Genomic DNA, 14,213 nt, shown 5'->3' with positions numbered 1-14,213 from the left:
GGGCCGTACCGGGGCTGGCGGGGGGGGGGGGGGGGGGGGGCAGCGGTGCCGACGTCACCCCCGGAGCGGGGCCGGCCCCGTTATAAAGGGCGAGCTCGCAGGCGGCTCTACCGGTACCACGGTACCGGGGGGGGGGGTGGTGGTGGTGTTGGGAGCGTTTAAACGGGAGGGACCCGAAGGGAGAGGGTTGGGGGGGGGGGTGTTTAAACGGGAGGTACCGGAGGGAGGGAGGGAGGGAGGGAGGGAGGGGGGGGGTGATGGGCATGAGGCGGCGGCGGCGGCGAAATGACGGTGCCGCTGCTGAAGATCGGGGCCGTGCTGAGCACCATGGCCATGGTCACCAATTGGATGTCCCAGACCCCTGCCCTCGCTCGTGGGGCTCAACGGCACCGCCGTGTCCCGGGCCGGCACCTCCGAGAAGATCGTGAGTGCCCCCCGGTACCGGGGAAGGGAGCACCGGGAACGGGGATGGGGATGGGGGGGGAATGACCGGGATGCTGCGCCACCGGTACCGGCACCCGCGGATGCAGCGCATCGGGACCGCCCCCCCCATCCCCATCATCCCCGGGTGTGGGGACCCCCCCCCCTTTGCCTTCCTCTGCGCACCCCAACGTCCTCCCCCTTTGCTCGCAAAGAGAAGTGAAGCGGGACCCCCCCCTCTTCCATCACCTCCCGGGGATGGGGACCCCCATTCGCCTTCCCCTTACCCCCCATTCATGAGCACCCCATATTACCAAAGCGAAATGCAGCAGGACCCCCCCCTTCCATCCTCTGCGTATGGGGACCCCCATTCGCCTTCCCATTACCCCCCATTCATGAGCACCCAATATTCCCAAAGGGAAGTGCATCGGGACCCCCTCCCCTTCCATCCCTCCCGGGTATGGGGACCCTCATTCATGAGCACCCCATATTCCCAAAGCGAAGTGCATCGGGACCCCCCTCTTCTGTCTCTGCATATGAGACCCCATCCGCCTTCCCCTTACCCCCCCCCATTCATGAGCACCCCATATTCCCAAAGCAAAGTGCATCGGGACCCCCGTCTTCTGTCCTCTGCATATGGGGACCCCCACTCGCTTCCCGTTACCCCCCATTCATGAGCACCCCATATTCCCAAAGGGAAGTGCATCGGGAACCCCCCCTTCCATCCTCTGCGTATGGGGACCCCCCATTCGCCTTCCCCCTATAGCCCCATTCATGAGCACCCCATATTCCCAAGGCGAAGTACATCGAGACCCCCCTCTTCCATCGCCTCCTGGGTATAGGGACCCCCATTTGCCTTCTCCTTACCCCCCATTCATGAGCATCCCATATTCCCAAAAGGAAGTGCACCGGGACCCCCCCTCTTATGAGGACCCCCATTCGTTTTCCGCATCCCCCATTCATGGGCACCCCAATATCTCCTTTCCCAAAGCAAAGTGCACCGGGACCCCCCCCCCCGCTCTACTGGGGATTCCTGGGCATGAACCTCCCCCCCTCAGGCACAGGGATCCCCTTAAAGGGACCCCCCATAGGAGCTGGGGCTTCCAATGGAGAAGACCCCCATGGGGGGCTCCTCAGCCCCCTTTTCCCCCCGTTCCTGGGGGCTGGGGGGGGGGGGGGGGTCTGGACCCCCACAGGTCCCCTGGGGGTGCTCTTGGCCAGGGGAGGGGGTGAACCCCTTGGTTCGCACCCTGGGTCCCGGTGCTTGGGGGCTTCTCCCTCCCCATCCTCGGGGCACCCCAAATTCTCCTTGACCCCACTGAGAGCAAGGGGGGGGGGGGGGGGTGTGATTGTGAGGGCAGGTTTTGGGGGTGCTGGGTCCTTTGGGATCAAACTGCCCTGGGCTGATGCCAATCCAAGCCCCGATGACCCCATCCCATAGGGAACCCCGATGGGGACCGTTCCCAAGGGATGAGCGCAGACGATGCTGTTGCCTCCATCGCCGCATCCCCATGCGAGGCGCCGGGGTCTCACCGGGCGCGTTGCGAGGGGCAATTAACGGCGGCCCCGGTAATTGGCTCCTCATTAAGGACCCTTCGGTGCTCCTTGTAACGCCATCAATCACCGCCGTTAATGCGGCTGCACCGGGAGCCGGGTTCAGCCGAGCAGCGCCTTACCCCGGTGCCGCTGGTCCCCAGCGCATCCCTTCCCCTTCGCCTTGGTGCCTTGCTCCCGGCGACAGCGGCTCCCTTGTCGGGAGCTGGATGTCCCCGGCCCAGGCCTCGCCATCACCAGCGCCGGGGGATCCCGGTTCCCGACTCACCGGATACCGGAGCATCCTCTGCAGCGGCTCCCAAAGAGGGAGCAGGGATGCGGTGGCCTCTTTGCGGCGCCGATCCGGGGTGTCCTGAGACCCCGTACCCCGGCTCTGCCTGCTTGTGGACCCCCGAGAGGGGTTAGGATGCTCCGAGAGCTCCCCCGTCCCCCCCCCCCCGGCTCCGGTAGCATCAGTCCCGTCCCCCCCCCCCCCCCCAGCCGAGCCGAGGGATGCAGGGAGCTCTAATTAATAACCCCGTTATTAATTGCAAAGGCTGCGTTTAACCTCAGCTGATGCCGCCGGGGCTCCCCCCCCGTTCCCAGGGCACTGCAATGGGCAGGCGTAGGCAGCGCTGCCCCCACTTCCACCCCATGGGATGCTCCGCAGGGCTGGATGCGACCGGATCGCATCCCCCCCCCGCCTCCCCGTCCAGCGCTCGCCTGCATCCCGGGGTGCTGGGGATGAACCCCAGCTTTTAGCGCTGGATGAAGCCCAATGGTGCAGGGGGAGCAGCTTTGGCAGCTTGCAGAGCTCCTGCAGCCCTGGATCCCGGCATCAATTATGCATTAGCCCTCCATAAAGTATTGATGTCTGCCTGCTGCCTAAAGGGAAACGGGTCCTCGGCGGCTCCTGGTGCTCCACGCGGCTCATTTTGGGGGCAGAAACGAAGCTTTTGGTGCTCCATGGGGTGGGAGCTGCGGGATGCGGCTGCTGAGCCCTTCCTGCACCCCGGCTTTGGGATGTGGGGAGCCTTTCCCACCGTGGGGATGCGATGAGGAGGCACCCATCAGTTCACCTGCTGCAGCCGGCGCGGTGCCATCTCCGGCGCGATGCCGACCGCATCCAAAGGGACCACTCCTGGTCCCCTGCATCACACAAGCACCAGCTCCGCTGGGCTGAATGAGCCCTTTATTGCCTCCCCTGGGTTAAAAGCAGGTTTTAAAGCACCTCCAGGTCATTTATCCCCGGCCCTGAGCCGGGTTTGGCCCCCACCGCATCCAATAAACCCCTTCCATATGAAACGTCTGGAGTCAAGCGTGGACCCCAGCTTGTTGCAGGGGAAGGGATGGTTCCCCCCCCCCCCCCCTTGGGAGAGCGAGGAGTTTGCTCCTCATTTTCATAATGAACCATTATGAATTCCCCATGAAACGCTAAAAGGCCCCATGGAAAACCGGCGGATCGTGGGCGTGAATGCATCAGGAGAAGGGAGGCAGGGAGGGAAATGATGCTTTTCTCTTGCTTTTGGGGCTGAATGTGGTGGGATGCAGCTGGAAAGAGGGAATGGGCGGCAGAGGCTGAAGTGGTCCCCGTCCCCCCCCATATCCTTGGAAAAGCCACAACCGGATGGGAAAAGGGGGTGCTTGGATGGGAAAAGGGGATTCTTGGATGGGAAAAGGGATGCTTGGATGGCCGGGTACCACCACCGCCAAAGGGACTCGGGATGCAAAGGGAAGGAATTAACAACCCATACTCGTAGCTCCGCTCCATCTGCAGCTGAAGAAATTCCTGCCTCGTCAAGTCTATTTATTAGTGGGGAATAACACAGGAAGAGGAAGGGGAAGGAGGGGAGGGAGGAAGGTGGGAGGTGATGAAGAGCGTTTTCCTCATCATTCCCACTGTCATTTCGCAGCCAGGAAGCTGAAATCACCCTGTTTGGAGCAGGTTACAGCGGAATCAGCCTTGGGGGGGGGGGGTATTAAATACCCTGGATAAAAAGCCTGGAAGGAGGGGAATGGATGAGAGCGGGATGGGATGGGATGAGAACGAGGAAGCCCCTTCCCAGCTCTCTTATAGCCCCTGTGGGTACCGGAGGGGTTGGGATGCTCCGGGCACCGGGAATTGCGGCTCCAGCATCTCACCCCTCTCTGTGCTGTGTCCCGCAGACCCTGTTCCAGAGCCCCGACGAGGGCTGGCAGGTTTACACCTCGGCACAAGCCCCCGATGGCAAATGCCTGTGCACGGCCGTGATCCCGGTGCAGGGCTCCTGCTCCCGGGACCTGCGCAGCCACCAGCTCCGGCAGCTCATGGAGAAGGTGAGGCTGAACTCAATGGGGATGGGATGAGGATGCTGGGGATGGGATGCTGGGGATGAAGGATCCCAAAGCTCATCCATGGCCTTGCCATGGGCAGAGGCACCTTCCATTAGAGCAAGGTGCTCCAACCTGGCCAGGGATGGCGCATCGAAACCTTCTCCATTCAACCCATCCCAGTGTCCCAGCACCCTCATAGGGAAAATCCCATCTCCATCTCCCCTCTGGCCGGTTAAAGCCGTTCCCATTGCCCCATCCTTTGTCCAAAGCCCCTCTCCGGGTTTCCTATAGCCCTCTTTAGGCACTGGAAGTCCTATCCTGCTGCTCGCTGCTCCGAGCACCCCATTTGCACCCATTACGATGTCACCGCAGCGCAGAGCCTTCCCATGGTGCCCTCCCCACACAGACCAAACACGGCTTGGAACCAGCTCCGGGATCACATCCCATGAGCCAAAACGATGCCCAGTGGAAGCCGGGTGGTTTCCCACAGTGGCTCCATGCTCCCGATCTCCTCCTTATGGGCTCTGCTCCTGACAGAGCTCCCTTCATTCCCACGTTCTCCCACACCACAAACCCCATTAAACCTTTGTTATAAGGCGCTGCACCCCCTCCTCTGGAGCAGCTCCTTTCCACAGCTCCATAAATACCAGCGGGGCCGGCGCTAATAAATAAATCAGTGCTTGAGGAACACGATCACGTCGGTGTCATTTGGAAGCCTGGAAGTAAAATAACCTCGGTTGCTGATGGAATGAAGGAGTGAAAATGCATTGATTGGGGCGGGGGGGGGGGGGGGGGGGGGGGGTTAAAACCCAAATCACAGCAGAAGCAGGAGTAAAACGCACTGATTGATGCTGCAGGGGGAAGGGGCTGCTCTTTTTGGCCATTGGTGCGGGGAGGATGGGAGCACTGGGATGTTCCTTCCCCATTTGTTAGCAGCAAAGGGCTTAAACAGAGCAAGGGCTTTATCCCCCCATCCCTCGGTGCGAGGTGCAGAACATTTCCAGTCCATGGAAGTGTTGGACCTCCGGACATACCGGGACCTCCAGTACGTCCGCAACACCGAGGCCCTGATGAAGGGCTTGGACTCCAGGCTGAAGGTGGCTGCTGAGAGCCAGAAGAGCCTCAATGCCAAGAGCTTCCAGGTGAGTCCATCCAGCTCCGATGCCTCTCCCATCCCGTGATCCCCAGCTGAGCATCCCTGTGGTGGTCCAGGGCTGAGCATCCCTACAGTGATCCTGGGGCTGAGCATCCTGTGGTGGTCCAGGGCTGAGCATCCCCGCGGTGATCCTGGGGCTGAGCATCCCGTGGTGATCCTGGGGCTGAGCATCCCTGTGGTGATCCTGGGGCTGAGCATCCCTGTGGTGGTCCCAGGTCGGAGCATCCCTGCAGTGATCCCAGGGTTGAGCATCCCTGCAGTGATCCCGGGGCTGAGCATCCCTGTGGTGATCCTGGGGCTGAGCATCCTGCGGTGGTGCAGGTCTGAGCATCCCTGCGGTGATCCTGGGGCTGAGCATCCCTGCGGTGGTGCAGGTCTGAGCATCCCTGCAGTGATCCTGGGGCTGAGCATCCCTGCGGTGGGGCAGGTCTGAGCATCCCTGTGGTGATCCTGGGGCTGAGCATCCTGCGGTGATCCTAGGGCTGAGCATCCCTGCAGTGATCCTGGGACTGAGCATCCCTGCGGTGATCCTGGGGCTGAGCATCCCTGTGGTGACCTGGGGCTGAGCATCCCTGTGGTGATCCTGGGACTGAGCATCCCTGCGGTGGTGAAGGTCTGAGCATCCCTGCAGTGATCCCAGACCTGAGCATTCCTGCGGTGGTCCAGGTCTGAGCATCCCTGCAGTGATCCTAGGGCAGAGGTGGCCGATTCCCAGCCCATCTGGCTGCAAACAGACATCTTTAATTCAACATTCCCTGGCAAAGCCGTGATCCCACCAGCGCCCTGCGCCGATCGATGCCGCCTCCGAGTCAATGCTGTCCCCAGAACATCCCATTACCCCCCCTGCCGGGCACTGGGTTATTTTGGGAGCCTCAAGGCTTCATCCTGACAAGTAAAGAGCGTTTCTGTCTCGAGAGCAGCCGGCTCCTGGCACGGGAATGGGCTGGAGGATGCTCAGGTGGACGCCAGGCACTGAGCTTGCAGACGAGACATTGATCCGGTCTGATCACAGCGGGAGGTGCTGAGCCCCGCTCGGGATGCGATCCCACCGGGACACGGGAATGCTGCCTGGGAGAATGAAGGGAGAGGAAGGAGGAGAGGGGCTGGCTCGTTCCCAGGAAGCCCCCTGAGCTGTGGGATGCGGAGCGGGACGGGTTTGATGTGGATTTACAGCGTCCTTGAGCAAAGGAGACCTGGGGGAGCGGCTCGGAGCCAGGGCCAGGTCCCTGCTGTGCTTCCCACTGCTGCTTCCCACTGCTGCTTCCCACTGCTGCTTCCCACTGCTGCTTCCCTGCCTGTTCACGCGGTGCCTGGCACGGGCTGGGTTTATCCACGGCTTCCTGGGGTCCGAACATCCCTGTGGTGATCCCAGAGCTGAGCATCTCTGCAGTGATCCCAGGGCTGAGCATCCCTGTGATGATCCAGGAGCTGAGCATCCCTGTGGTGATCCGGGAGCTGAGCATCCCTGCGGTGATCCCAGAGTTGAGCATCCTGTGGTGATCCAGGAGCTGAGCATCCCTGTGGTGATCCAGGAGCTGAGCATCCCTGTGGTGATCCCAGGTCTGAGCATCCTGTGGTGATCTTGGGTCTGAGCATCCCTGTGGTGATCCCAGAGCTGAGCATCCCTGTGGTGATCCCAGGGCTGAGCATCCCTGTGGTGATCTTGGGGCTGAGCATCCCTGTGGTGATCCCAGGGCTGAGCATCCCTGTGGTGATCTTGGGGCTGAGCATCCCTGTGGTGATCCCAGGGCTGAGCATCCCTGTGGTGATCTTGGGGCTGAGCATCCCTGTGGTGATCCCAGAGCTGAGCATCCCTGTGAGATCCCAGAGCTGAGCATCCCTGCAGTGATCCCAGGTCTGAGCATCCCTATGGAGATCCCAGAGCTGAGCATCCCTGCAGTGATCCCAGGGCTGAGCATCCTATGGAGATCCCAGAGCTGAGCATCCCTGTGGTGATCCCAGGTCTGAGCATCTCTGTGGTGATCCCAGGGCTGAGCATCCCTGTGGTGATCTTGGGGCTGAGCATCCCTGTGGTGATCCCAGAGCTGAGCATCCCTGCAGTGATCCCGGGGCTGAGCATCCCTGTGGTGATCCCAGGGCTGAGCATCCCTATGGAGATCCCAGAGCTGAGCATCCCTGCAGTGATTTTGCCACCCTGGTCCTGACCTAGAGCTCTGTTGCTCCCCCCCCCCCCCCAGCACCAGCACCCTTTCCTGCATCCCTCCCGTGCAGAGCATCACTCTGTGACCAGCCACCACGGATGCTGCCGTGCTGGGGATGGACAGAGGGTCACAGCCATGGGGACAGGCACCAGGAGGCTGCAGGAAGGGCTTCACTTGGGGGTGTTTTGTGACCCCTTACGCAGGAGCTCAAGGACAAGATGACGGAGCTGCTGCCCCTGATGCCCGTCCTGGACCAGTACAAGTCGGACACGAGGCTGATCGTGCACCTCAAGGAGGAGGTGAGGAACCTCTCCGGGAGCCTCCTGGCCATCCAGGAGGAGATGGGGGCCTACGACTACGAGGAGCTGCAGCAGCGGGTGCTGATGCTGGAGGCCCGGCTGCACGCCTGCATGCAGAAGCTGGGTACGATCCCCCCCCTTTTTCCCGTGCTCAGGAATCGCCGCCGGTGCCTTTTCCATGAGCATTCCCCATCCTGCTGCCGGTCCCCATCCCCTGAGACTCCTGGGGGTCCATGGGGTGATGGGAGGCATGGTCCCTTCCCTGCTCAAGGACCAGGGGGAACCAGGCAGCATCGGGCTCCGTGGTTCCCATCCCTCACCCCAAACTCATTCCCTGCCCCATTCCAGGCTGCGGGAAGCTGACGGGCGTCAGTAACCCCATCACCATCCGAGCATCCGGATCCCGCTTCGGGTCGTGGATGACGGACACGATGACGCCCAGCGCCGACACCCGGGTGAGAGGCACAGGGCACCCATGGGGATGGGTGGGAAACGGCCCTGCCTGGTGCCCATGAGGGATGCTTGGGGTCCGTGCGCCACGGGGCACAGTCCTTGGGGTCCAGGCACCTTGGTGCGCACACCTGGATGCACACACACACTGATGCACACACATTGCACACTCATTGATGCACACACCTTGATGCACACACATTGCACACTCATTGATGCACACACACACTGATGCACACACATTGCACACTCATTGATGCACACACACACTGATGCACACACATTGCACACTCATTGATGCACACACACACTGATGCACACACATTGCACACTCATTGATGCACACACACACTGATGCACACACATTGCACACTCATTGATGCACACACACACTGATGCACACACACACATTAATGCACACACCTTGATGCACACACACTGATGCACACACATTGCACACTCATTGATGCACACACACACTGATGCACACACACACATTAATGCACACACCTTGATGCACACACACTGATGCACACACATTGCACACTCATTGATGCACACACACACTGATGCACACACATTGCACACTCATTGATGCACACACACTGATGCACACACATTGCACACTCACTGATGCACACACACTGATGAACACAGATTGCACACACATTGATGCACACACACACTAATGCTCACACATTGCACACACATTGCACACTCACTGATGCACACACACTAATGCCCCCACATTGCACACACATTGATGCACCCACATTGCACCCACATTGATGCACACACACTGGTACACACATGTTGCACCCACATTGATGCACACACACTGATGCGCCCACATTGGTGCACACATATTACACACAGATTGATGCACACACGTTGCACCCACACTGGTGCACACATGTTGCACCCACACCGATGCACCCACATCGATGCACCCACATCGATGCACACATATTACACAGAGATTGATGCACACACGTTGCACACACACTGGTGCATGCACGTTGCACCCACACCGATGCACCCACACCGATGCACACATATTACACACAGATTGATGCACACACGTTGCACCCACACTGATGCACCCACACTGATGCACCCACACTGATGCACCCACATTGATGCACACACGTTGCACCCACACCGATGCACCCACACCGATGCACACATATTACACACAGATTGATGCACACACGTTGCACCCACACTGATGCACCCACACTGATGCACCCACATTGATGCACCCACATTGATGCACCCACACCGATGCACCCACATCGATGCACACATATTACACACAGATTGATGCACACACGTTGCACCCACACTGATGCACCCACATTGATGCACCCACACCGATGCACCCACACCGATGCACCCACATCGATGCACACATATTACACACAGATTGATGCACACACGTTGCACCCACACTGATGCACCCACACCGATGCACCCACACCGATGCACACATATTACACACAGATTGATGCACACACGTTGCACCCACACTGATGCACCCACACCGATGCACCCACACCGATGCACCCACATCGATGCACCCACATCGATGCGCACATATTACACACAGATTGATGCACCCACACCGATGCACCCACATCGATGCACCCACATTGATGCACCCACATCGATGCACACATATTACACACAGATTGATGCACACACGTTGCACCCACACTGATGCACCCACACCGATGCACCCACACCGATGCACCCACATCGATGCGCACACGTCGCTCACGCACTGATGCTCACCCACGGATGCACACGCGTTACACGCACGCCCATGCACACTCCCTGCCACGTGCCTGCACGTGCTGGGCGGGGATGCGTGTGCAAGGGACACGTGGCCACGGCTCCCTCCCCGTGCCCCATCCTGCCCCACAGGTCTGGTACATGGACGGTTACTACAAGGGCCGGCGCGTGCTGGAGTTTCGCACCATGAATGACTTCGTGACGGGGCAGAACTTCGTGCAGCACCTCCTGCCTCACCCTTGGGCCGGCACCGGGCACGTTGTCTACAACGGCTCCCTCTACTACAACAAGTACCAGAGCAACATCGCCGTCAAGTACCACTTCCGCTCCCGCAGCGTGCTGGTGCAGCGCAGCCTGCCCGGCGCCGGCTACAACAACACCTTCCCTTACTCCTGGGGGGGCTTCTCCGACATCGACTTCATGGTGGACGAGAACGGGCTCTGGGCCGTGTACACCACGAACCAGAACGCCGGCAACATCGTGGTGAGCCGCATGGACCCGCAGACGCTGGAGGTGCTGCGGAGCTGGGACACCGGCTACCCGAAGCGCAGCGCCGGCGAGTCCTTCATCATCTGCGGCACGCTCTACGTCACCAACTCCCACCTGGCCGGCGCCAAGATCTACTTTGCTTACTACACAAACACTTCCAGCTACGAGTACACGGATATCCCCTTCCACAACCAGTATTCCCACATATCCATGCTGGACTACAACCCGCGGGAGAGGGTGCTCTACACTTGGAACAACGGCCACCAGGTCATCTACAACGTCACGCTCTTCCACGTCATAAAGACCTCGGGGGAGCTGTGACCCGGTGCCTCCGTCCTCCGTCCCCACCTCTTTGGTTTAAGCCATTCCAGCCTCTTTCCTCCTCTTTTTCCCTCTTTGGTTCTCATGGTTTGGACCATTCCTTTGGCTCCTTTGTGGCGCGTGGGATGCCGTTGTCCCCCGTCGGAGCTGACCTCGGTTGGGTTTTTGGTTCTCTTCGTTTACCTACTTTTAATTTACATCTCGATTTTGGTGGCAAATAAAACCGGTCTCTGATGTTTGATGGGGCTCCTAATGATGGTTTCCCCCCCCCCCCCCATCAATTGCCAGGGGATGTGTGAGGGGATGAAGGAGACGTGGAAGAGAGGGGTTGGGAGGGGATAAAGGGATGGAGGCCAGTGGGCTGGAGTTGTCAGAGAGCCTCTGCAGGCAGCATCACCATGGGCATAATAAAGCTTCCAATGGCCCCAGAGAGCTCATGGTGGGGGGACACCAATAGGTCTGGGGGGAGAAGAAGACCCTGGTGCCCCTTCTGCAGGAGGCATGGGGTGGATACTGGGGCTGCAGTGCAAAGGGAGCAGGGAACAGCCATGGGCCTGCCTCTCACCCCTATCCCATCCCCATCCCATCCCATTGCCATCCTTCCCCATCCCATTCTAACCAATCCCATCCCCATTACATTCTATCAAATCCCACCCCATCCCCATCCCCATCCCCAACCTATCTAATCCCATCCCATCTCCATTTCCATCCTGTCCACCCCATCCCAATTCCCATCCTTATCCCCATCCCCATCCCACCTCCTACCCAATGACGATGCCATTGACAGCCCTTGGTCACCTTTCCCTGCATCCCTCAAGCTTGGGTATCCTTACAGGGGGACCCCTGTGTAGGGCCAGGGATGCAGGGATGCAGCCAGTGCTGCAGTGGAGGCATCTTCAGTCGGTGCCTAGAGCTGAGGTGGGAATAAGCCCCCAACCCAATGTGCTTTCCCTTGGTGCCCCTATTTGGGCTACACCAGAAAGGGGGGGAGCGATAAAACCCCCCATAACCCAGGGTTTTAACGACCTCCCACATGGCGAAACTCTTCTGGAAAGCAGCCTGGGATCACTCATCCTGCAGGCTGGGTTTTTCCACCTCATTGGAATTCTCCTGCAGGCTCAGCCTTAACGGGAGGAGAATTGGTTATTCAGCCCCGATCCCGGCCGGCGATGGAGCTGGAGGGGCTGGGAAGGGAGGAACACCCTGCAGCTCCTTTGGATAGCGCTCAAACGGGGGATCCCAAGTATCCCCTTGTTCCCGATGCTCCGGGGGGGGGGGGGGATTGTCTGGGGCTCGCCGTTAGGAACTCGCTTCGTCAGGAAAGCATCAGCAAATCCATCCCCTTCCCGGGGCTCCGACGCGGATCCTGCTCACTGCAGAGCCCTGGGGCTGTGTCTGGACTCTCCTCCCAAGGGAAAACCAGCGGGAGCTCCATAATTGAGGCTTAATGATGGCCGGGAAGCGGCGAGCGGTGGGAGCTCCATCCCCATGGCATCCTATGCAATCTCATCCCCATCGCACCCTATGCAACCTCATCCCCAGCGCATCCTATCCAATCCCATCCCCAGCTCCATCCCCATGGGAGCATGTGGCCGGCGGCGCTAAAACAAGCTGCGGAGGGGGGAAAAAGCTGGAATTCCAGCCCTCATCCCCCTGCCCCTCCTTTGGGAATGATGGTGATGGAGGAATGCGGCCAGCAGGAGGCTTTTAGCATCCCCGGCTCCTCCTCGGGGCAGGGAGCGGGGCATGGCTCTGGTGGTAGATACCTGCTCTGGCCCATTCAATCAAACGGATCAAAACCCAATCTAGAATATAGCCAATATAGAATATAGAGAAATAGTACCCATAATATGTACATATTAGTGAGGATCTTTAGTAGTCTTGTCTATAATAGATACATAGAGAGAAATCTCATCTAGAATGTGGATAAATCTTAGCTAAACTCATCTATAATATATATTAGCTAGAACATCTTGCCTAAACTCATCTATAATGTATATCAGCCAGAACATATAGAAATCTTGTCTGTAATATATATACATATATATACAATAGATATACATATATAGAAACCTCACCTAGAACACAGATTTATTAGCTAGATTATGAAGGAATTTAATGCATATTATGTGCATATGAACTAGAACGGACGGAAATCTTGTCTAAAAGAGATACATATCAGCTGGAACAGGGAGAAATCTTGACTAATATATACTTATTAGCTAGAATATGTTAGATGTGATTAATACAACGTAATGCAATATAATATAATGCAATACAGTTAATAGAATAGGTATAAAATACATGCGTGGGGCATACACAGATTCGTGCCCTATATCCTACAGCTATACACACCCAGTGAAGTGCTGCACCAAATAATGGGCATCCCCAAACCCTCCTTTCCCCGTCCCTGGAGCTGAGATTCCCACTTCATCACCTCCTATGGGACCCCCCCATAAAGGGGGATGGTTTTGGGGGGGTTAATACCCGGCTTTATCCCAGTGTCTCACCCCAGGATAAAAGGGAACGTGTGCAGGAGAGGGGTTATCCATGAGATTCCACAGGCATCCAGAGGGGATCCCGGTTGGATCGTGCCTCCCCCAGCCCCGCGCCGCTCCAGCTCTTTCTTTATGGCCCCATTCGGATCATTCCAGCCATCGTGATTCCCTAGGGAAACCCATCTCCCACGGGAAGCTCCCGGCCAGCGCAAACCCCACTGCAGCAGAGGGGATGGGGCTGAGCTGGGCTGCTTTTCCCTCCTCCCTTTTGGGAATGCTTGAGAAGGATGCCCGGAGGAGGCTCCAGGACCTCGGGTTTAACACAGGGGACAGCGGCAGGGATGCGGACGGCAAAGCCACCCCCAACCTATGGAAACCCCATTTCCCTTCATCCTTAATGAATTGGCTCCCGCTAATGAAGAGCATCCCATCGCTGTGACATTCCAGCGCCCAGCCCAGCCCCGCAGCCCTTGGTCGGGTGTTAAACGGATCAATAACGGATGCTCACCGCTAACGAACCCATTGAAACCGGAGATTTTCGGGTTAGTTTTCAATTCCCAGCTCCTTTTTCTGCTCCCAGCCAAGCCCTCAGCGCATCCTGGGGGCAGAATGGAACTCAGAGCATCGGAGTCCCTCCTTTTCATTAGCAAACGAGGTGCTTTATTACTTATCTGCTTACTGAGAAGAGCAAAATCCGAGTCCCCCCCTATGAAACCCCACTGTGAATCCCATGCGAACTTCCCAGGGTTAAGTTTATTAAGAGGGATCCATTTGCAAT

The 14,213-nt window shown here is 58.4% G+C and overlaps 1 protein-coding gene across 1 annotated transcript; it reads left to right on the top strand.

Moving 5' to 3' along the window:
• The first annotated feature begins 270 nt into the window (after nucleotides 1–270).
• Nucleotides 271–11,176, top strand: OLFM2 (olfactomedin 2). The gene is given in 8 exon segments (XM_061444506.1): nucleotides 271–360; nucleotides 362–424; nucleotides 4,120–4,269; nucleotides 5,254–5,263; nucleotides 5,266–5,408; nucleotides 7,788–8,007; nucleotides 8,232–8,338; nucleotides 10,260–11,176. Coding segments are annotated over 8 exon segments (1,446 nt in total). The 5' UTR covers nucleotides 271–285; the 3' UTR covers nucleotides 10,938–11,176.
• Nucleotides 11,177–14,213: the final 3,037 nt, after the last annotated feature.

Source organism: Pezoporus flaviventris, unplaced genomic scaffold (genome assembly GCF_033815535.1).
Source record: "Pezoporus flaviventris isolate CSIRO_AGI_PZ_B2104156 unplaced genomic scaffold, CSIRO_AGI_Pfla_v1 ptg000939l, whole genome shotgun sequence".
Lineage (NCBI taxonomy): Eukaryota > Metazoa > Chordata > Aves > Psittaciformes > Psittacidae > Pezoporus > Pezoporus flaviventris.
The sequence above is the reverse complement of the archived record's forward strand: the minus strand, read 5'-3'. Positions and strand labels throughout refer to the sequence as shown.